Source organism: Penicillium solitum (assembly GCF_028829755.1).
Source record: "Penicillium solitum strain IBT 25940 chromosome Unknown utg000001l_segment0_segment0, whole genome shotgun sequence".
NCBI classification, from domain to species: domain Eukaryota; kingdom Fungi; phylum Ascomycota; class Eurotiomycetes; order Eurotiales; family Aspergillaceae; genus Penicillium; species Penicillium solitum.
This window is the reverse complement of record NW_027072121.1, coordinates 1,904,746-1,925,220: the sequence shown is the minus strand read 5'-3', so window position 1 is coordinate 1,925,220 and position 20,475 is coordinate 1,904,746. Positions and strand designations below refer to the sequence as shown.

At 39.4% G+C, this 20,475-nt stretch overlaps 1 protein-coding gene across 1 annotated transcript; it reads left to right on the top strand.

Annotated features, from left to right (window-relative positions):
* Positions 1-68: 68 nt before the first annotated feature.
* On the top strand, positions 69-1,864 carry N7455_000744 (putative COP9 subunit 3; the record flags this gene model as incomplete). The annotated part of the gene is made up of 5 exons (XM_065603865.1): positions 69-236; positions 313-549; positions 610-1,059; positions 1,152-1,304; positions 1,376-1,864. 5 exons carry the CDS (start codon positions 69-71, stop codon positions 1,862-1,864), a joined length of 1,497 nt encoding a protein of 498 aa, XP_065462356.1.
* Positions 1,865-20,475: the final 18,611 nt, after the last annotated feature.

Genomic DNA, 20,475 nt, shown 5'->3' with positions numbered 1-20,475 from the left:
TGAAACAAGACCACCTTTGCGCATTTGACGCCGAATTATCTTGTGCTCTTCTTTCCTACATCGCCAGGATGACACTCCTCTCAGATATTATATCCGCATCGGCAAATTTACACCACTCTAACCACCTACCCAGCGACGAGTATGACCGTCGAATCCGCGACCTAGTTGAATACTTCAGACGGCTACAAACGACCAAGGCACTCGATTCATTTGCCAATGATGAGTCTTTTCTCGATGTAAGCAGCTCTATTTATACCAAGACTTGTGTGTGAAACTTCTATGGGTTCGCAGCTAAAATGAATTTGTCTTTAGCGTTTTAACCCAGCGATAGATTCTATCCCATATCTTTTCGTGCTACGAGTGCAAATACAAAAGGCACAGGAACTGAATGCCGATTCACTCCCAGCGGATCTCCGCCCCTCAGGAAGGCTATGGACATGCGCTGCACATTTTTTGGCCAGTTTCGATGGGGTTCAAGTCAGATACGCTGGACGAGAATGGCGCCTTCTTGTTGAACTCATGGGGCAAGCCTCACAAGCTGCATCAATGGCAAGTCGGCTATTTTCCAACTTTTCTTGGATTCAATTGCTAACCCTAACCCTGCTACAGCCATTACTAGGCGCTACGCTGGTTAAGGACGCTATGCTTCGTCTTGACCCATCATGTGCCGTTTTCACTTCAACTCACCTTTTGCTTGTCCGGCTTTGTCTCCAGGCCAAAGCATATTCTTGTGCATTGCCTGTCTTGAATAAGCAGATCTGTCATTTCCCAATCTCGCTGGGGCGTCCCTCTTCAGACCCCTCTGTGCTCTGCGCAGATCACAGCTCAGGTGTATCCTTTATGACTGAAGCTTCTGGGGTTTCATCCAAGCTATCATACCGAGACTACTTGCAGTACTTTCTTTATGGTGGTATGGTGTACATGGCATTGAAGCAGTGGCGCAATGCACTTCATTTCCTTGGAATTGTCATCTCTACGCCTAGTACTAACTCTGTGAGCTTGATTATGGTGGAAGCCTACAAAAAGTGGGTGCTGGTAGGCTTACTCGAAAAGGGCAAGGTGGGTTTCCTCTTCGCTGAATGAGAAAAGAAAGGCAACTCTCGACAGCAATAACCCTATGGTTTTCTTGGGCTAACTGTTTTCGTGAGTAGTTCTGTCCGCCTCCAAGCATCACAACACCTCATGTGGTGAAAGTGTATCAATCACTTGCGAGGCCCTATGTTATTCTTGCTCATGCATTTGAACGTGGTGATTTGAATAGACTTAATGCTGAAATTGATGCTGCCAAAGGGGTCTGGTGCGCGGTAGGTGGTTGCTCTAGTTAACACTGTAGGTTGTGTCGTTTTGACGTTCAAGGCTAATGTCACCGCTTTAGGACAATAACCTCGGTCTCGTTTCCCAGGTGGTGGGTGCTTTCTTCAGTCAAACCGTTATCAAGCTTGGGAAGACTTTTGCAGCTTTAACGATGGCCGACCTTTCGAAGCAGGTGTTTCCCTCCCCTGTGTGTGCAGAAGTCACTGGATCCGCTGTTTCATCCCTCATCATGTCTAGTGCTTTGAACGCGACATTGGTGGAGACCAAAGATCATGCTGAGGCTTCTATGCTACGTTTCTCATCCATTCATTCGTTGCCTCAACTCTCTCGTGAGTTGGACTTACAGTCCCAACTCAAGCAGGAGATGAAGCTGATGGAGACGCTGGTGATTAATCTTGGGGAAACCAATAATAACCTGGGATTAAGTGATGAGTACGTTGATAGCCTACATAAGGGTCAGGTTTGGTCAGGTTCTAGTGAAGTCAATCCTATTATAGGGGGTGAGGCTGGACTTGAGATGGATGAAGACCTGATGGGTGACATGTCCTGAGTTCATCTTTATGGTATCAAGGACCAATAAGGACTGGATAGTCTTGCTTTGAATGTACTGCTTGTGGTAGTAGTCAATCATAGTGCATGTAGACTGATAAATGTTAGGCGTAAGATCCCGCCTACGCTTTTTGGGGGGGATTGATATATTTGCCCCCTTCCCACACCTCTTGGCTATTCTATCAAATACCATGGTTAAATACAGGGTAGAAATACAGGGTATTTGCCCAGAAACCCAATGGACCGCCATAATGGATTTGAGTTTTTGATTTTTTGATTTTTTGATTTTTTGATTTTTTGATTTTTTGATTTTTTGATTGATTGATTGATTGATTGATTGATTGATTGATTGATTGATTGATTGATTGGTTGAAGATCTTATACCTGTTGCAGCCTGTATCTAGTGCGTGATGTAGCTATGCAGGTCGGTGCGCCCTGTCTGGCACCGGAAGACCGTTTCCTAACGCCGTTTCCCGAAGTAATGACTGGATAGGCCTTCCTTAGTGCTTTAAAGCGACTAGGTGCCCAATTAGTTACATGATGTATATTATGAATTTGCTGTGATATAGGGCCCCCTATAACTCAGATCGTCTATGGTAGCATATCAAATACCTATGCTGTTAACCCTAAGAAAAGCCTATCACAAAGAGAACTCATATAGACCTCATTAAAAACATTTAGAGGGCCGGCATCTCCCGCCCTCCGCCCGACCCTCCGCCCTCTGAGGGCCGCTCGAGGGCGGCCCTCATCGGCCCTCATTTACATAAAAAAAAGTTGACCTTTCCTAATTTAGATGTATAAAAATGCTAACTCATCACTTTAAATTACAGTTATTTAACAGTGTTCTGGTTTGAATGTTAGATTTACAATCCATTTCTTTATCAGCATCAAGAAACTTTATGAAATTGAGTTGTATTACGATAAATCATAGTAGGTAATAATGATATTATATATTCTTAGTATCTTTAAGTGTATTAGTTGTTATTAATTATAAAAGTCGTCAATTTTAGATGATAGAGTTATAGAAATATATATTTGCAACTGTAATTAGACCTATAGTGTATACTTCTTATCTAAATACTAATTTTTGAGGGCGGGTTAAGGGCGGCCCGTATATTCCGAGGGCGGATCGAGGGCTAGATAAGGGCGGCCCTTAATTAGCCTAGTAAATCTAGCTAATTATAGAGATTATCTTAAGTTAAAGTGGGTTAAATTATGATATATTTATTATTTACCGAGTAAGCTAAACTTTAGGGTAGTTGATTAATTCTATTTACTAGGATTTATTAATTTTCTTAGTATATCTACCTTCTGATTCTTATCCCGTTATTAAGATATAATCTATAAGTAATTATTTAGTTAATAATATCTCAAATTTCTTAGTTCTTAGATATCTATTCTTTATCTATCTACGATAGTAATCCTACGAATCTAGTCGACCCTCTTCTCTACTTTCCGAATAAGTACTTCCTAACCCCTAAGGTTTCCGAAAGCTAGTAGATATTTAATACTACCTTAAATTCTAGGTTTCTTACCCTAATTCCTCTACCTTTAATTCCTTCTTTACTTTAGTATATTAGCCTAAGTCGATCAATAGCGTTTATTCTATATACCGATATATTAAAAGATAATTTTATTTCCTAGTAGTTAGAGACTAAGTTTAGAAAGATAAAAAAACAACTAAACTAGAATAGTAACCGGATAGCTACTTACTAAAAGCAATTTAATTAAGTAGCTAATATAAAAACTAGTAAATTAGGGGCAATATATCGTTAATACTATAAAGTCCTCGATTATCTAGCAAATAGGCGGTATAGAATAACTATACTTTATTAATACTTAGCTAGACCGACTTATCGTAACTCTAGTACCTAGAAAGGTAATAATATTAAGGGACTACTTATAAATACTATATATATTATACAATTTTTCTATTATTATTTACTAATAACTATCTAGATTAATAGGCGTAGAACGTACTAAGTAAGTTAATAGTTTTTATATAAGAGGTATAGGAATAGAAGCTCTTATAACTACTTACCCTCTCCTGTCTCCCCTTTAAGTTTATTAAATATCTAGAATTTCGTAAAGTAATAATATTAACTTTACCCGACTTACCCCGATATAACTATAGATCCCTTCTACGGTTATAATATAGTCTCGACTATAGCGGTATATCTAGGAATAGCAACAGTCTATTCTTAATAAGCTTCCTCCTAATATAAAGCTTTCGATTATATTAGATTACTAGATATCTCCGTTTCGATAGGCCTTTATAGCTATTACTAGCTACTTCCTCGACTAGTATTAGGAGTATCGAGAGGTTCTTCTTAGATTTAAACTATTATCTAGCTCACACTTAGGTATCAACCTAAGTGATATAATTTTAAAGCTCCTCTATTAATATAAGATTATAGATCGAGTACTTATAGTTACTACTAATAATATATCAAATAATAATACTATAATAGTAAGTATCTAAGAATCACTCTAGTCGCTTAAGCTAAATAATAGTACTATAATTGTTCGGGTTCCTTATATTACCTATATTATCTAGCTTAGTCTATATTATCTAGCTTAGTCTAAATAATATTCTTAGGAAGATAAAGGCAATTCTAAAGAATAAGAGCACGGAGATAGATTAGTCTAACGATCGAATACCTAACGACCGTATTCGATCTCTTTATATAAGGTAATAAAAAAGAGAAATTATTAATACGCTTAATAAGGTATATCCCTATAACTCTACTTTTCTTTTTATTATACTAATCCTTCTATTCTTATATGGGTCCGAAAACTTACTATCTATATTAATATAAGTCTATAACGGAGAGAGTCATTCTATAACCTTTAAACTAAAGAGCTAAAGCTTATTCCGATCTAGGATATCCGAACTCTCTAGAATTCGATATTTTTAATACTCTAACGTACTAAACGGCTCTAATTAACCTTTAATCAATTCTACGCTTTATATAACTAAGAATACTTTATACTAAGTCTAGAAGAGTAGCGATAGATTGACTATCTTCTTTAGATTACCTAGCCTTTCTTTAAATTTACTACTCTTCTTTCTAAAACTAAGGATATTAGTATTTACCTAATCTTTAATATCTATAATAAGCTCTTTAATTACCTTAAAAAGTTAAAGACTACCTTAAAACGGAAGAAGGTTATATAGAAGCAGCTTATACTTACTTCTCTTAAGGTATTAGAGAAGAAGCTTTTATAATATTACAGCTAGACCGATTAAATTAATAATAATCTTTATATAATTAGTACTATTCTCTTACCCTAATAAAAGCTTAACTTTTTCAAAGGAAAGGACTAAAATAATCCGGTTAGTAACTAGCGTATAATCTATCGAGTAAGTTTTAAGGAATACTTTTAGTCCTATAAGAAACTTTATTTAGATATATTGACAGAAATCTGTCTGTATTGCAACGTATGGGTACAAATGGCATAGATGAATAGACTTCCGCACGACCCAGTTTGGGTCGAAGGTCTCGACCCAGAACCCAACCCAGTCTGGGTCTGGGTCGAAACCTCATAACCCAGGCCCAACCCAGACCCAGTGACTGGGGCCCCAGAAAACCCAGTATAGCCCCAGTTCGACCCAGTTTCTGCATAAATTATGGCATAAATATTTAAATAATATACTGTTATTTTCCCCTGTTATGGTTTCTATATCGAAATGCTACACTCTCTACCAACAAGGCAAAGGAAATTTTAAGAAATAACCTCGTTCTTCAAAGCAATATATCTGGTTCAAGATTAATTACTTCTTCAAATGCTTTATTTTATATGGAAAGGTGGTATGTGTTGGCTGCTGGTTTTCTTAAGCGTAGGATAGTATTCCATTTAAAATACAAAGTATACCCTAAGTTGCAGATATATATATTCAACATACATCAACATAATATATATTTTCATCTACAGAGTAAAATAATTTTTGAATTCATTTATTTCTCTTCTTCTGTTTAATTTTAGAGCTTATATAACTATGGATAGATATCTAGTAAACTTTTATATTCAAAACTACTTACTACCTCTTAATCTACTTGGTATATGCGACTTGAAGGGAGGGTAGGAAGAAATATTTTGAGAAGGATTAATGGAACTGGGGTGGGAATTGGGGTTTGACTGGGGTTTGACTGGGTTTACTGGGTTCTTACTGGGTTAAATGGGTTAAATGGGTTCTTACTGGGTTCTTACTGGGTTAAATGGGTTATGACTGGGTCTTGACTGGGTCTTGACTGGGTTATCTCAGGGGTATTTCTTTAGACCCATATAATTTTAGTATAATAGACCAATCAATAAGAGTAGGATAATTTACTATATTTGATATATCAATATTCCTAGACACTTCTATAACTTTAGTGCATTTCTACCTTTATACGTTAAAGAATTTCTCCCCTTACATCCCTTTGTATATATTATATGTCATTCTTATGTTATGTCTTAAAGCCAACTTTCTGACTTTGTATCGTCGCTCTATGGTGGTGATCTTGACGATCTCTCATATATTTCAACTGGATAAGTCACACCATCTGTAAGTCAACACACAATCGACTCAAACTTCCGAAGACCAGATGATCCCCTCCTAATCCCCCCTTTATTGAAACGCGTTGGACCCGACCGTAGGAAAGGGTTTATTCTATACGATACAATATCACATAACGATTTTGTGGACTAGTGGTTAGAGACTGACTATGGGAGGAAAAGTAAGCTTAAATGGGATTCGAACCGCCATACAGAGATCTGGAATAGCTACCATCAGGTAGCTTAGGGTATTGATGGCGCACTAAAGGTTATGTGCAAGCGCTGTGGGAAGATCCTAGAGCATCCTTATACACTAAGCCCGAACAGTATAGGCAAAGCGCAGTATCATGGCACATCAACCATCCAGAAACATCGGAAAACGGCTGGTTATTTACGGTCAGAAAAGGGGAAGAAAGCAGAGATTACAAACTTCCTATAAAGAGAGGTATATTTTATATCATAAAACTAAGTAACTATACTAATTTATTATTATTCTAGGGAGAAGTTTCAGCAAGCATACCCTTCTTATAAGAAGATTGGGAGGAGGATCTCCTCCAATTTCTTACTCTCAACCGGCTCCTATTCTATCTGATCGAGTATCCATCATTCAAACGTATCATCAATAAAGCTCGTTCCGCCCTATCCCCTCCAGTGATCCTATCTGCCGATACCATCCGTCGCCGATTGGGCAGTCTAGTCAAAGACCGGCAGCAGCGTATCCTTCGTACGCTGCCTTCTAGCTCAAAGATATCTATTGCGCTTGACTGCTAGATATCTCCATTCTCGCAGGCATTTATGGCTATTACTGGCTATTTTATTAATAGTGATTAGGTATATCGTGAGGTACTACTTGGGTTTAAGCCGCTTCATGGTACACATACCGGCTCTTACCTGAGTAGTGTTCTTATAGAAACCCTAGTAGAGTACAATATTGAAGATAAAGTATTCGGGTTAACAACAGATAATGCATCAAACAACAAGACATTAGCTACTGCTCTCCAACAGGCTTTATCAGATGATACTATTATCACCCGAATACCATGTCTTGCCTACGTTATCCAGCTCAGCCTAAATCAGCTTCTTGCTCGGATCAAGGCAGTTCCATTAAATGAATCAGCCGAGACAAGGTAGATAGAGAAGCAGTCAAGGCTAGCCTAAGAAAATGCGAAGCAAAGTCAGATCTCCTCCACACTAAACAAAGTCTGTTATCTTACGATTTACGTTAATGCAAGTCCCCAGCGCAGAGAGACCTTTTATAATCTTCAGACAACTAATATCAAGATCGTTCCAATCCAAGATATAAAGACACGATGGAATTCTACGTTCCTTATGCTTCGCCGGGCAAAGAGGCTACGTGCTATCTTCTCTTTATTCTGTACAGAGTATGATTATGAGGAGATGCTACTCAGCGAGTAAGAGTGGCGTCAGATCGACTATCTTCTTTATATCACCGAGCCCTTCTTTGATTATACAATATAGCTATCAAAGACTCGAGATATCACTGCCCACTATGTGTTCAAGATCTATAACAAACTGTTTGATCATCTTAAGCGATCATAGGCACAGCTACGCCGAAAGCGTGTCCTATGGAAGAAATAGATGCTAGAGGCCCTTAAAGCTAGTCGGTCTAAGCTTGATGAGTATTACTCCTAAGCTGATGATCTTCGAGGGAATATCTATACAATCAGTACAATGCTTATACCGGTGAACAAATTCAAATTCTTCCTCTCCAGTGATTGGGATTAGAAATAGCGAGATACCTATCGACTTACTTTTGAACAAGCCCTTGTTCCATATCAAGCACAAGTTAGAACAAGCAGTCGTGATCTACAAAGCTCTCTAACGATAGCCCATCCAAGCTCAAGGCTAGAGGAGATGCTTGATAGAAGGGATATACAACCACGAGCCATTACTGATAAAATCAGTCAATATCTTGACAGCGGTAAGTAAATACAAAGAGTATATACAATAATAATACTAATATATATATAGATACTGTTTCTATTAGGCCGCTTACTTTCTGGAAAGAGCACCAGGCTCGCTTTCCGGCCATTGCTGCCCTTACGCGAGATACACTCTCATTTCCAGCAACTGGCGCAGGAGTTGAACGCCTCTTTAATACCGCTCGAGATATTTATCACTATCGTCGTAGTAGAATGAAGAGTGAGACTATCGAGGCATTAATGATGTTTCTTTATATAACGAAATTTGATATAGAGGAGTAGGAAGCAACACTTCTTGAGAAATTCTTCTCCTAGGATGAGCTTAAGGCGGCAAAAGAGGAGAGGGAAGAGAAGCTCAGTGAGATTGAGGTTAATCCAATTAGTGATACAGAGGAGCAGGAGAATAAACCGGAAGATAAACCAGGGGATACAATTAAGATTGTAGTTGAGGATAGACCAGAGGATATATCGGAGGAGAGGCCCTTACCTACAAGTGAACATGGTCGTCCTTGCTCGCCATCATTACCACCAACCTGTACACAGACACGAGCATCAGGGAGAAAACGTAAAAGCAGGGAAGATGATTTATTTAAATACCATTAGCTTGCTTGACAAAGAATCCTCAATTATACGCATCTCTTTTACCCTTTTTACAAATAAAATTAGATATAATCAAGTAAAGCAAATACTCAAAATTACCGCGAACAAATGCATAAGTTATACATTTAGAATCCTTAGCATGTTTGTTTAGTTTGTAACCCAGTTTGGGGCCCCAGACCCAGTACTGGGTCGAACCCTCCGACCCAGACCCATTACTGGGTCGAAGGGTTCGACCCAAAACCCAACCCAGACTGGGTTGGGTCTGGGTTGGGTCTGGGTTTTACTGGGTCGTGCGGAAGACTATAGATGAAGAACTCTAATTAACTAAAATGACAAAACCCGCTATTTCAACAATCTGAGCGGTATTGATGACTAAACGTAATATATGGTATGCATGGTACTCGAAGTCACATGATTTGCATGGTATAATACCTTGTAAATCCATGTATTTGACCTTGCACTTTGACACACCCCCCAGCTTTTGAAGCCTTCATTTTCATGGCTTTCAAGAGCTGTCAATTCTCTCATTTCTGCAGTCTTTTTCAAACAGCCTCTGTTTCCCAGATCAGATGACTGATCTCTCTCATTCCAATCATCTCTCTGAAGAGATGCTGCTTTTGCTTTGGAAGCGCTTTTGTAAGGCCATCTGCAGGCATAGCCGCAGTTGGAACCCAGTCCACATTGACTCTTCCTGCACTAACTTCTTGCTTCATCCAGCATCGATTGATGTCGACATGTCGAAGCTTTGTATGCATCGTGGCTCCCTCCTTTGTCAACAAATCGACGGTTTGCTGGTTGTCGCACATAATGGAGAGTGGATGGTCAGGTTTAAAACCTAAGGAATCGAGGACTCGGCGCCACCATTGGACGGTTTTACCGGCTTCTGCTAGAGCAAGGAGCTCTGCTTCGGTTGTCGACGTCGTCACTGTCTTTTGTTTTGACGCCTTCCAATCAATTGGGCCGCCGTACAACTTGCAGATATAACCCTCGGAGCTTTTCCTATCCTTATTGTCTCCAAACGATGCATCGCTTGCGAATTCAACTGACTTTGCAGCAAGCTGGAGACCTTGGTTTTTGTTATGTTGATCTTGTTGTTTTCTGGTGCCATATTCGATGGCCCAGTACCTGGTTTCGTACAGGTAATGAATGACTCGGTCAATTGCATCAATATGCTTTGGACCGGGGTTTGTCAAGAATTCAGCTAGTTTAGCTGTTGCTTTTGCTGCATCTGGCCGGGTGATGGTAGTTGCATACTGAGCAGATCCAACCTTGGCCTGGAAACCATGGATCTGACTCGGTGATGCCACTCCATCGTACGGAATCAGTTGCTCAGCAGCTAGGGGAGATCCCACTTTCCTAGTAGTAATCAAGTTGTATTTAGCTGCCATGCTCTCAATATAGCTGTCTTGACACAACCAAAGCTTCTTTTCTTCTCTATTTCGGAGGATTCGTATGTTCAAGAACCAGCTTGCATCTAGCTCTCGAAGCTCCCATTGCTTCTTGATCTCTTGATCTAGCTTAGTTGCTTGTTTTGCGTAGTAGGGATCTGGATGGTTCACAATGATAATATCGTCAACGTAAAAGAAGACGATGATGCCGGTAGTGGTGAAGATGCATGGATCTTCCGGCACTGGGGTAAGGCCTAGTTTTACTAGTACCCTAGTTGCTTCTTGCTGCCACAGTCTTGGTGACATGCGTAATCCGTATAGCGCTCTGTGGAGCAGCCAGCATTGATCTAATGCTTCGAATCCTGGAGGGCACTTTGTATACACCTCACTTTGTAGCACTGAATTCAGAAATGCAGTGACTACATCTCTCTGCATCATATCTAGATCAAATGCTGCCACTAGTGCAAAGATAGCCCTTGCTGTCTTAACAGCTAGTGTGGCGGCTCTCTTTTCTTCTGTAGACATCCATTGTAGATCTCCCCTAACACAGATTCGTGCTTTGAACTTCTCAAGCACGCCGTCGGCATCACATTTGTATGTAAATACCCACTTCAATGGTAGTACCTGTGTGCTTTTGTTGTTCGGGATTGGAACCTGCGAGAAGGTCTCTTTCTTCTTCAATGTCTCTATTTCGAATTCGGCAGCTGTTATGAAGTACTTAGCGAATTTGTGGCACTTCGCCTGCGTCCAGTTCTCTGGTGGTGGTGGTAATTCATCACGATGAAGCTTTGTCTCTTTGTCAAATCGCTTATTCATGCCTGTGGTGAAGGCATAAAGTAGGCTTGGTGGATCTAATTGATCTGACAGATCTAGAGAGAGATGTGTAGCGTAATCTGGATCCATCTTTAGTCTCCTGGATCTAGTGCCTGTGATGACATTTGACATATTGACATCTCCAGATATGTCTCTCGGTGCTCGATTTGATGACGATGACAATTCTGGTGACGGCGAGTATGCCATTTCTTGCTGGAGCTGTCGCTCTATCTCTTCTTCTTCATCATCTCTCACTTCGTCATCTCTCACTTCGTCATTATCCACCCCCCCAGCTTCGATCGACTGTATGACGGAGATCGGATCTGGTGACGATGATGGTTCTCGAGGTGATGGAATCGTTTGGATCGATGGATTTGGCGATGATGAGACAATTCGTGATGATGGTGATGATATCTCTGCTGGGAAGCTCCCTGGCATGCTATCTGATTGCTCTCTCGGTCTAATAATAGACTGTGGGGTAGGCAAACCAGATGCTGTTTTCAAAACTGCTTGCAATGGAGTTTTCTCCCTATCAATTTGATCAATTTCTTCATCAACTGCTTCGTCAACTGCTTCATCAACTTGCTTTTGAAGCTCAGATTCGTCTCTCAGAGCAATTTTTGCGATTGATTTTGGCATCTGGAATTGTATGCCCATCTCATTTTGTGCTTCTTCAGAGGTAAGCACTGTTGGCCATATGCTTAGTCCATCTGTTATGGTACTAATAGCATTTTCTTCATCAGGAATTGGCCTATCTTTCGAATACCGCCTCGATTCATCGAATACGGCATCTCTGACGACGTCTACCCTCCCTATACCAGTACGTCCTTTGTGGGGGAACCATACTTTGTACAGGTTCTTTGAGATATACCCAACAAGATATCCTATCTCTGCTCTGGGTGACATCTTATCTGACTGTACTCTCTTGATGATTCTCGAGTACGTCAAGCATCCATACAACCTTATATTTGATAGATTGATGGTTTGATGTTGAATGCCATCTGGCGCGGCATGCTTCATCAATTCCTTCCAAGGTATGATCCATTGGTTGGTGATTTTAGTCGGCGTCCTATTCAATATATATGCTGCTGCATACATTGCTTCGGGCCATAGATTGTGGGGGAGCTCTGTATCATTGATCAATGCTCTGGCAGTCCGTACTACCACCCCCCCAGATCTCTCGGCAGGGCCATTCATTTCTGGTAAGCCGGGTGGTGAATGCTCAATTGTGCATCCTTCAGCTTCAATCATTGTCTCTACTTCATAACCGGCGCTTCGCTCATTGTCATAGTGAAACACTCTGATCTCAATCTTTAGCCAGTTCTTGATTAGTGCTAGGAATTTCCTAACAACCATCTGACAGTCATTCTTCTTTGTATGTGTGAAGACAAAGTGACATCTAATACCATCAAGGTAGAAATGCGTCATCCAGATATGACCATTATAGGCAAGTTGATTTTGTACTAGGTCAAAATAGACCCTTCCAAATCTACCATATGTTTGGCCTATCTTCCGGCGAGAGATCTGCTTCGGGGCATCTGCTAATTGACAAGCTTCACATACCTGCAATTCTTTGCCTGGGTTGCTTTCAATAGTGATCCCTTCCGTCATCTCTGCCAGCTGAGCAATCCGCTCTTTGCCAATATGGCCTAGGCGTCTATGCCAGGTATAGATTGATGCTTCTGATTGTGGTTCTTTGGCTGACCTCTTAGTTGCAAAGACTAATTCTTTAGGTTGTGCCAACCAAGATAGCTTCAGATCTTGGTAGATCTTAAAGATTGGTTCTCCATCTTTAGATTCAATACAGTTCGTCCTGAAGTTCATCAAGAGCCCCCCCTTCATCATCAATCCATTGGATATCAGATTACTATGGAAATTGGGAGAGTATCTGGTGTTGTACAACTCCATTCTCACTGCTGCATTGCTAGGGCTGACACCATAAATGACTACAGTGCCTACCCCGTCAACGGTTGTCTCTGTGTCCCCCACTTTGACGCTGCTTTGTACGTCTTCGAACGTCACAAATAGCTCTCGATTGTTGCATACATGCATTTGTGCGCCTGTATCTACCACCCACCGTTTTTCAACGGGTTCAAAATCGTTGGTTGTGGTCTGGATTTGGGTGGACATAATGGTGGTGGAGACGTCAATTTGATTGCTTTTCTCTGGATTGCTAGCCAATTGATTGCTTTCCTCTGGCTTACTAGCCAAATGATTGGTAGCCGATGGCTTGCTAGCCTGTGGCTTGCTAGCCTCTGTAGAGAAGAAGCCATATGCATATTCGTCAAATGTGGCATTTGCTTGTTGAGAGCTTGTCTCTTTGCTCTTTGCCATCTGGATACGTTTGCTATCCACAAGGGCCTTCCAGGTAGGATTAGCTTTCATAGCCTTTTCCCATTTTTGCTTACATGCCGGCATCAATTGGTATGTTGCCGGCCTATTCTCTGCGTATACATCCCAGCATTTCCATGGTGAATGCCTAGAATTAGGCCTTTCACAAGGGCAGGGTTTCTTCCACAGTGGTATTTCTTCAGGCTTTGCTTCTTCGTGGCCTTGCCATGTTGAAAATGCAGCTTTAGAGATCCCCCTTTGTACGGCTGGTCTACCGTGGGTAATACTCCAGTGAGCTTTATACCGATTGAGAAGCTCGGTAAATGACATCTCAGGTTGATCTTGAAGCCTAAGAGTCCATGTATCGTGGAATGAAGGTGACATAACAGAGATAGCATCGAGAAATTGACTCGGGGCATCGTCTGCTTCCGGCATATTCGCTCTCTTACACCTTATCTGTATAGTCTCCCAGTTCAATAACCATTTGTCAATATCGACATTTCGATCTAATCCCCTATCTAGATTCCTCCATTGTTGACGGAGTCTAGCGGCATTTGTAGGATCACATTCTGCGGCGAATCTTTGACGTAGTTTTCGAAGCAAATCGTATGGTGTTTTGTAGTCGATGATAAAAGGTTGGTAGCTAGCGTGAACGCTATTTCGAATAGCTGTCACTACTATGCTTAACCCCTTCTTTTGCTGGGTGTAGGCCGTATTGTCAATGGCCCACTGTGTTTGAAGCATTTTCAATGATTCAAACCATTGTTCTTTGTATTCTCTCTGTGCTTCCACTATTGAGAGAATCTTTGTTGGTGGTAGGAGAGGTTCTGGTCTCTCCTCTATGGTAGGATCACATAGCTCCCATACGTCAAATTGAACAGCAATTGACTCTATGTTGGCTAGCCATGCATCCCATGTCGTTGTATCCTTTAGTATAACGCGAGAGGATGGACCCGCGGAGAGGTATTCGGCCATATTGTTGATGGTTGTTGACTTTTGTTGACAGATCTCCGATTCTTCGAAGTTCAAATTCAGGGGTTCGCTTCGTCGCTAGGCGATTGACAAGTAGTCAAATCAGCCTCAGTTTCGGCGATAGCGAGGTTGTAAGGTGATCTATATGCAGATAGATCTTTTCAATGGAACGATTCCGGGCTCATAACTGACAGAAATCTGTCTGTATTGCAACGTATGGGTACAAATGGCATAGATGAAGAACTCTAATTAACTAAAATGACAAAACCCGCTATTTCAACAATCTGAGCGGTATTGATGACTAAACGTAATATATGGTATGCATGGTACTCGAAGTCACATGATTTGCATGGTATAATACCTTGTAAATCCATGTATTTGACCTTGCACTTTGACATATATAATTATTATCTAGAGCTCGATTATCTATAATCGCGATTTTAGAGCTTAAAATAGAATATAGGGTAGAAGAGTACTAACCCTTAGTATTAAGTAAATATAATAAGTTTAAGGAATACCTTAATAGTAATAAGTTATATCTTTTTATTATCTATCCTATATTAACTTATATTTAAGGTATTATACGAACGCCTACCTATATATTTTAGAAAGAGTATTAGTATTAGTACCCTACTCTTATAAAGCTTATACACAATATACTATCAATACTAGCTATAGGGGCGGGTATAGAACGCCTTTTCAACTCCGCCTAGGATATCTATTATTACTAATAAGGCTCTCTAAAGGTATTAACAGTTTAAGATCTAATAATATTCATATATATATTAAAATTTAAGATCGAAGATACCCACCGAGCTTTAATCAATAAGTATCTTTTATATAAAGAGATATAAGCTAACTAAGAGGAGGGGGATATAACCAACACTTATTATTTTAACCCTATAAGTAATAATAACGAGGTAGTGACACTTATAAGGATATAGTAGATAGGGATAGTACTATCCAAGTGGTAGTTAATCAAGGTCAATTATAACGGAGGCAGCCTACTCAATCGGAGCTCGAGGTTAAAGAGCAGGAGGAGGATACGGATAGTAAGCCTAAGTTGCCTTATATATAACGGCAGTTAGGGAGGGTTCGGAAGCGCTTAAGTAAGCTTAATTAATAGTTATAAAATTGAGAGTAACAAACGCCGTAGAACTTAAAAGCTATATAATATATATTAGTTCCTCAAAAAATAAGATATTTCTTAAGATTTGATATTATTTAGCCCGTTTAAATGATTACTCCTAGTTGTATTTATTTTCTATAATACTAAGCTATAAACCAAATACTAAATATAGCTGAGAAATGCATATTTTATACAACTCTAGGGATTTCCCTGTTTGTCCTGTTTGTCGGCCCTCAAAATGTTTGGAGGGCCGCCCTCTGAGGGCAAGAAAATAGCCTGCCCTCCGCCCGCAAAAGTGCGGGTCTGCGGGCGGCCCTCAGAGGGCCGCTCGCGGGCGGTTATGAGGTCTAGATACAAAGTCATATTCTACAAGTGTAAGAAATTAAGGAATTACGCGCCGCCAACGAGAAGCAGAAGCAAAAGCGTACTAGATCTCGGAGGCAAATACCCGCCGAAGAAGGCCTTTCAGTTCAAGAAGCCTCTGCATTAATTATGCGGCAACAAGAAGCAATTGAAGCACCTCCCCCCGGCCCCGGCATGCCTGGAGAATCGACTATTCAGCCACGTATGCGGCCCCCCCGGGGGTGTGGAATATGCAGATTGCCAGGGCATAGAAGAGAAACATGTCCAGATAGACAAGTTAGTTAGTTGATTTAATTTAATGGCGTTATGGTTGAGATAAATGCATTTAAATTTAATAGGTTAGATGGGGTGGACCACTCGTATGTGAAATACGTTAACTATATAATTTATCTAACCCTGAATAGCTAGACTAATAAAATTATTAGTTTCATATAGCTCTAGGTATTCGATAAATTTATAATATTATATATTAAAAAGAGGGAATATTGTCTTCTTTTAATAGATAATTATAGTTTATAGTTTATATTTAATCTATAATTTTATTAAATTTTATTAAATAAAATATATTATTCCTTACTACTTTATTCTATATATAATATATAGTTACTAATCTCTCGATAATATACCTTTCTTAGTCTTAAAGTATTACTATAAATAATAAGAGTTGATGTCTAACCTTGCGGGTTAGGTACGGGAGTGATTCGTTGTTTGATCGTTATATGGACTCCACGTGATGGAAGCGGGGTATAGTGATACATAGTCTGGTGTCCCCCTGGATCCTGCTTCTCCCTGATAAGAATTAGTCTTGTCATACCCAAGGCAATACAATCTGTTCCTCTCTCCTACTATCGTATCTTACCCGGTTGACAGGCCGTACACCTGAGAATAGTATACCTTTACATCGAGGTATATAACAGACTGTTTAGATATTTTAAAGACTCCTAGAAGCGCCTATATCGGAAGAAGGTTTCTTAGAAAAAGGCGATACTTTATACTTTAAAGGCTAGAGAACAGAAGCTTACAACTTACTATAAGGATACTAAGAAGGCTTATAGGCATCTTTATATAATAGAGACGATCCTTACCCCTATATATAAGCTTAACTACTTCAAGGGAGTAGATTAGGCTGGTAATAATACGGACTAGTATATAGTATACGTAAGCTCTCTATATTCCTATCTTAAGCAATACTATCAGCGCTAGCCTACAACTCAATCAGTAGATAAAGGTAAGGCTCTATAACAAACCAGGAGTATATCTAGTCTACTTATACAGACCCGACCGAGATTAGCTATCTAAGAGAAGGTTAGCTACCGAGAAAAGTTAATAGGTTATCTTAATCTTCGTATATATACTATAGAACTTAAAACTATAATATATGCTAACTTCGTAAGGAACTGATAATAATAACCTATACCAATTCTAGAGATAATATAAGACCTAGTTCCCAACCCTTATAGCGCTAGCCCGGGATATCTTCTCTATTCCTACTACTAACGTAGGAGTTAAGCGGTTATTCAGCTTAGCGCGGGATATCTACTATTACAGACGTAGATCTCTCAATATAACGACTATTTAAGATCTAATAATACTCCGCTATATAACGCGTTTTAATATAAACCACGCTTAAGGCTAGCTATCTATAGAAAGCTAGGACCTAGGTAAAAGGATAGAGGCCGATAAGGAGGCAGAGACCTAACTATCTAATTATAATATAGCTAGTATTAGCGATAATAAGGAACCTAAGTCTAAAACCGAATACGTATCTAAAGCCGATAATATAGACGCCTATAATCGTAATACTAGACTGCGACAACGCCCATGAAAGTGGAGACACTTTTAGCGTCGCCAAGACATATGCGGGCACTCTTGGCAAGGTGGGTACTGCCAAGAACTAATTATACACATAAAATAGCCTAATAGGGTAATTTTTGCATTATTTTTGCATAAGGGTGGGCGATGGGCGTTAAATTCCAAAAGGCCCACGGGCCGTGGACACTTCCTAGTGCCCATGGACGGGCGATGTCGCAGTCTACGTAATACTTCACCTAGTCTCTAGGACCTAGACCTACCTCTAGATTAGGAGACTCTAGGTTAGGAGACTCTAGATTAGGAGACTCTAGATTAGGAGACTCTAGATCAAAAGACTCTAGATCAAGAGATAGACTCAGTTAAACTTCCAAATCATCACCCAATAGTTAGAATCGTACAAAGCGATATCTAGCGTCCACATAGGGAACGGAAGCGTCGGAGAGATAAGGATGAATATGTATATACTAAGAGGACCAAATAAAGCGCAAATAATCAAACAAATATAATAATAATCTTTTCCAGATTTCCTATTTACTATAAATAGAATACCCCAAAATTACTGGCTTTTCTATATAACTTATGCATGTCACGAGGTTAGTCGTGTTTGCACTGTTTATAGTGCTGCAGCACCGAACCAAAGGCCTAGTGCTGCAGCATCCGTGCTGCGGGACTTGTCAAGGTCTAGTCGGTAACTTAATATTTATTATAATAAAGAACTAGTTATAAGATCGACCTAGTAGGAAGTTTTCCTATCTAGCGAGTAGACTATATAAGATTATTAAAAAGGTAGGTAACTCCTATAAAATAGATCTACTAGAAGCGATTCCAGTATACCCTATCTTCTATCTAAGTAAGTTACGGAAGGTAGCGACGATAGAGCCCCTAGAAGGATGATATATAGACCTATCTCTGCTAATATAAAGTATAATAGGTAAGATATAACCTCGATTTATAGTAATATCCTACCGGTAATATAAAATATATACTAAAGAAAGTATAGGAGTTCCATATAGACTTCGGCAGAACCCATTTTGGGTCGGAGTCTCCGACCCAAAACCCAATGGGTTAAACCCAATAACCCAATAATAACCCATTTGAACCCATTTTGGCATAAAACATGAGTCTTGGCGTTCATAACAATGCTAAGTCATCGAACAAAATTACTGTTTTTTACAACTGTTCCGGTTTGTCTGTCGAACATTGCTACATTATCACGGTAATAAGTTAGAAATTTTATATAATTACTTTAAATTTGAAGCCAATTTACTTCATATTATATTAATTACCAATAAAAATTGGGATTAATTATGGTATAGTGGTGTTCTATTAATTTATGCATTTGTTGAATGTAGACTGTTGGAAATATATATTTGTGGCAGAGGTGAGTCTATATATATTTAAATATAAATATGAATAGAAATAGAAATTTCTTAATCTTAGTTTATTTTCTATATAATTAATATCATTTTAAAGCCAAATATCTCTTTTCTTATATTCTTAATTAATATATCTAGTAATTTATGTACTATACAAATTGAGGTGGTTTATAAATGATCTCTATACTCTCATGTGTACTCCAGATGAAATATTTCTAAGTGATCTTCGGGGGGAATGGGTTGTGAATGGGTTCTCTCGGGTTTTAATGGGTTATCAATGGGTTATTAATAGGTTATATTGGGTTATATTGGGTTTTGATAGGTTTTGATAGGTTATGATGGGTTATGATGGGTTATGATGGGTTATGATGGGTTATAAATGGGTTCTATTGGGTTCTGCTGGGTCGGACCCATTTAAATATAGCTTATATAGCCAATCAATTGATATTATATCTTATATCTTTTGATATATCTACTTTACTTAGCCTATTTACGTGTCTATTGTCTGAAACCCCCTTTTTATAAGTATATACTCCCTCTGATTATCCCCCTTATATCCCCTGTAGTATTCATCTTTATAATAATTATGTCCTAAAGCCAGCATTCTGACTTCCTACCTACCTAGACCTGGCACTGCACCTCGGGTAACCCTACCGACCCTGCACCTGCACCTCCATTTGGGCGGTGTAGGTTCAAAGATTCCGACCCTCAGGTGCGGTAGGTTGAGCACCGCACCTCATGAGGGTAACCCTGAGGTGCCCCTGAGGTGCCCCTGAGGTGCGAAAACTATGACTAATATGCTAGAAACGTGACTTGGGGGTAATTGCATAAATTATGTAGAATTGGGCTGTATTCTTTTGTAATTGTAAGCTAAAGATTTATTACTGTATAGCCTTATAAGAGGATTGAGTGCATATCATAGGTCATAGTTTCATGTTTGAATAGGGCTTCAATTCTTACATTTGTAGTGATAATATCTATTATACAGTATATTCTTAAGAGTTAAACTATTAAGTTATATACCTATCTAGTAGTCTCGATTTCTTCCGCATCCTACCTGATATACGATGCTGTGTATTAGGTAGGTTAGGCGATACGGAGACCCTACCCTTATCTATCTCCGGAAGTTTATCGCCTTTAGATTCCTCCTTATTACTAGAAAAGACTATAGGGCGCTTCCCGGCAGTAACTGCTGAGAGTGGTGGTATATTATAATATACCTTAACATCTTCCTTATTATTACTGATAGCGTCGAAGGAGTGTATCTAGATATTAAGTACTTTAGCTGAAGCTGCTATTTTATAATCTATAAGATACTCTTATAGAATTAGCCGCTACTCCTTCAA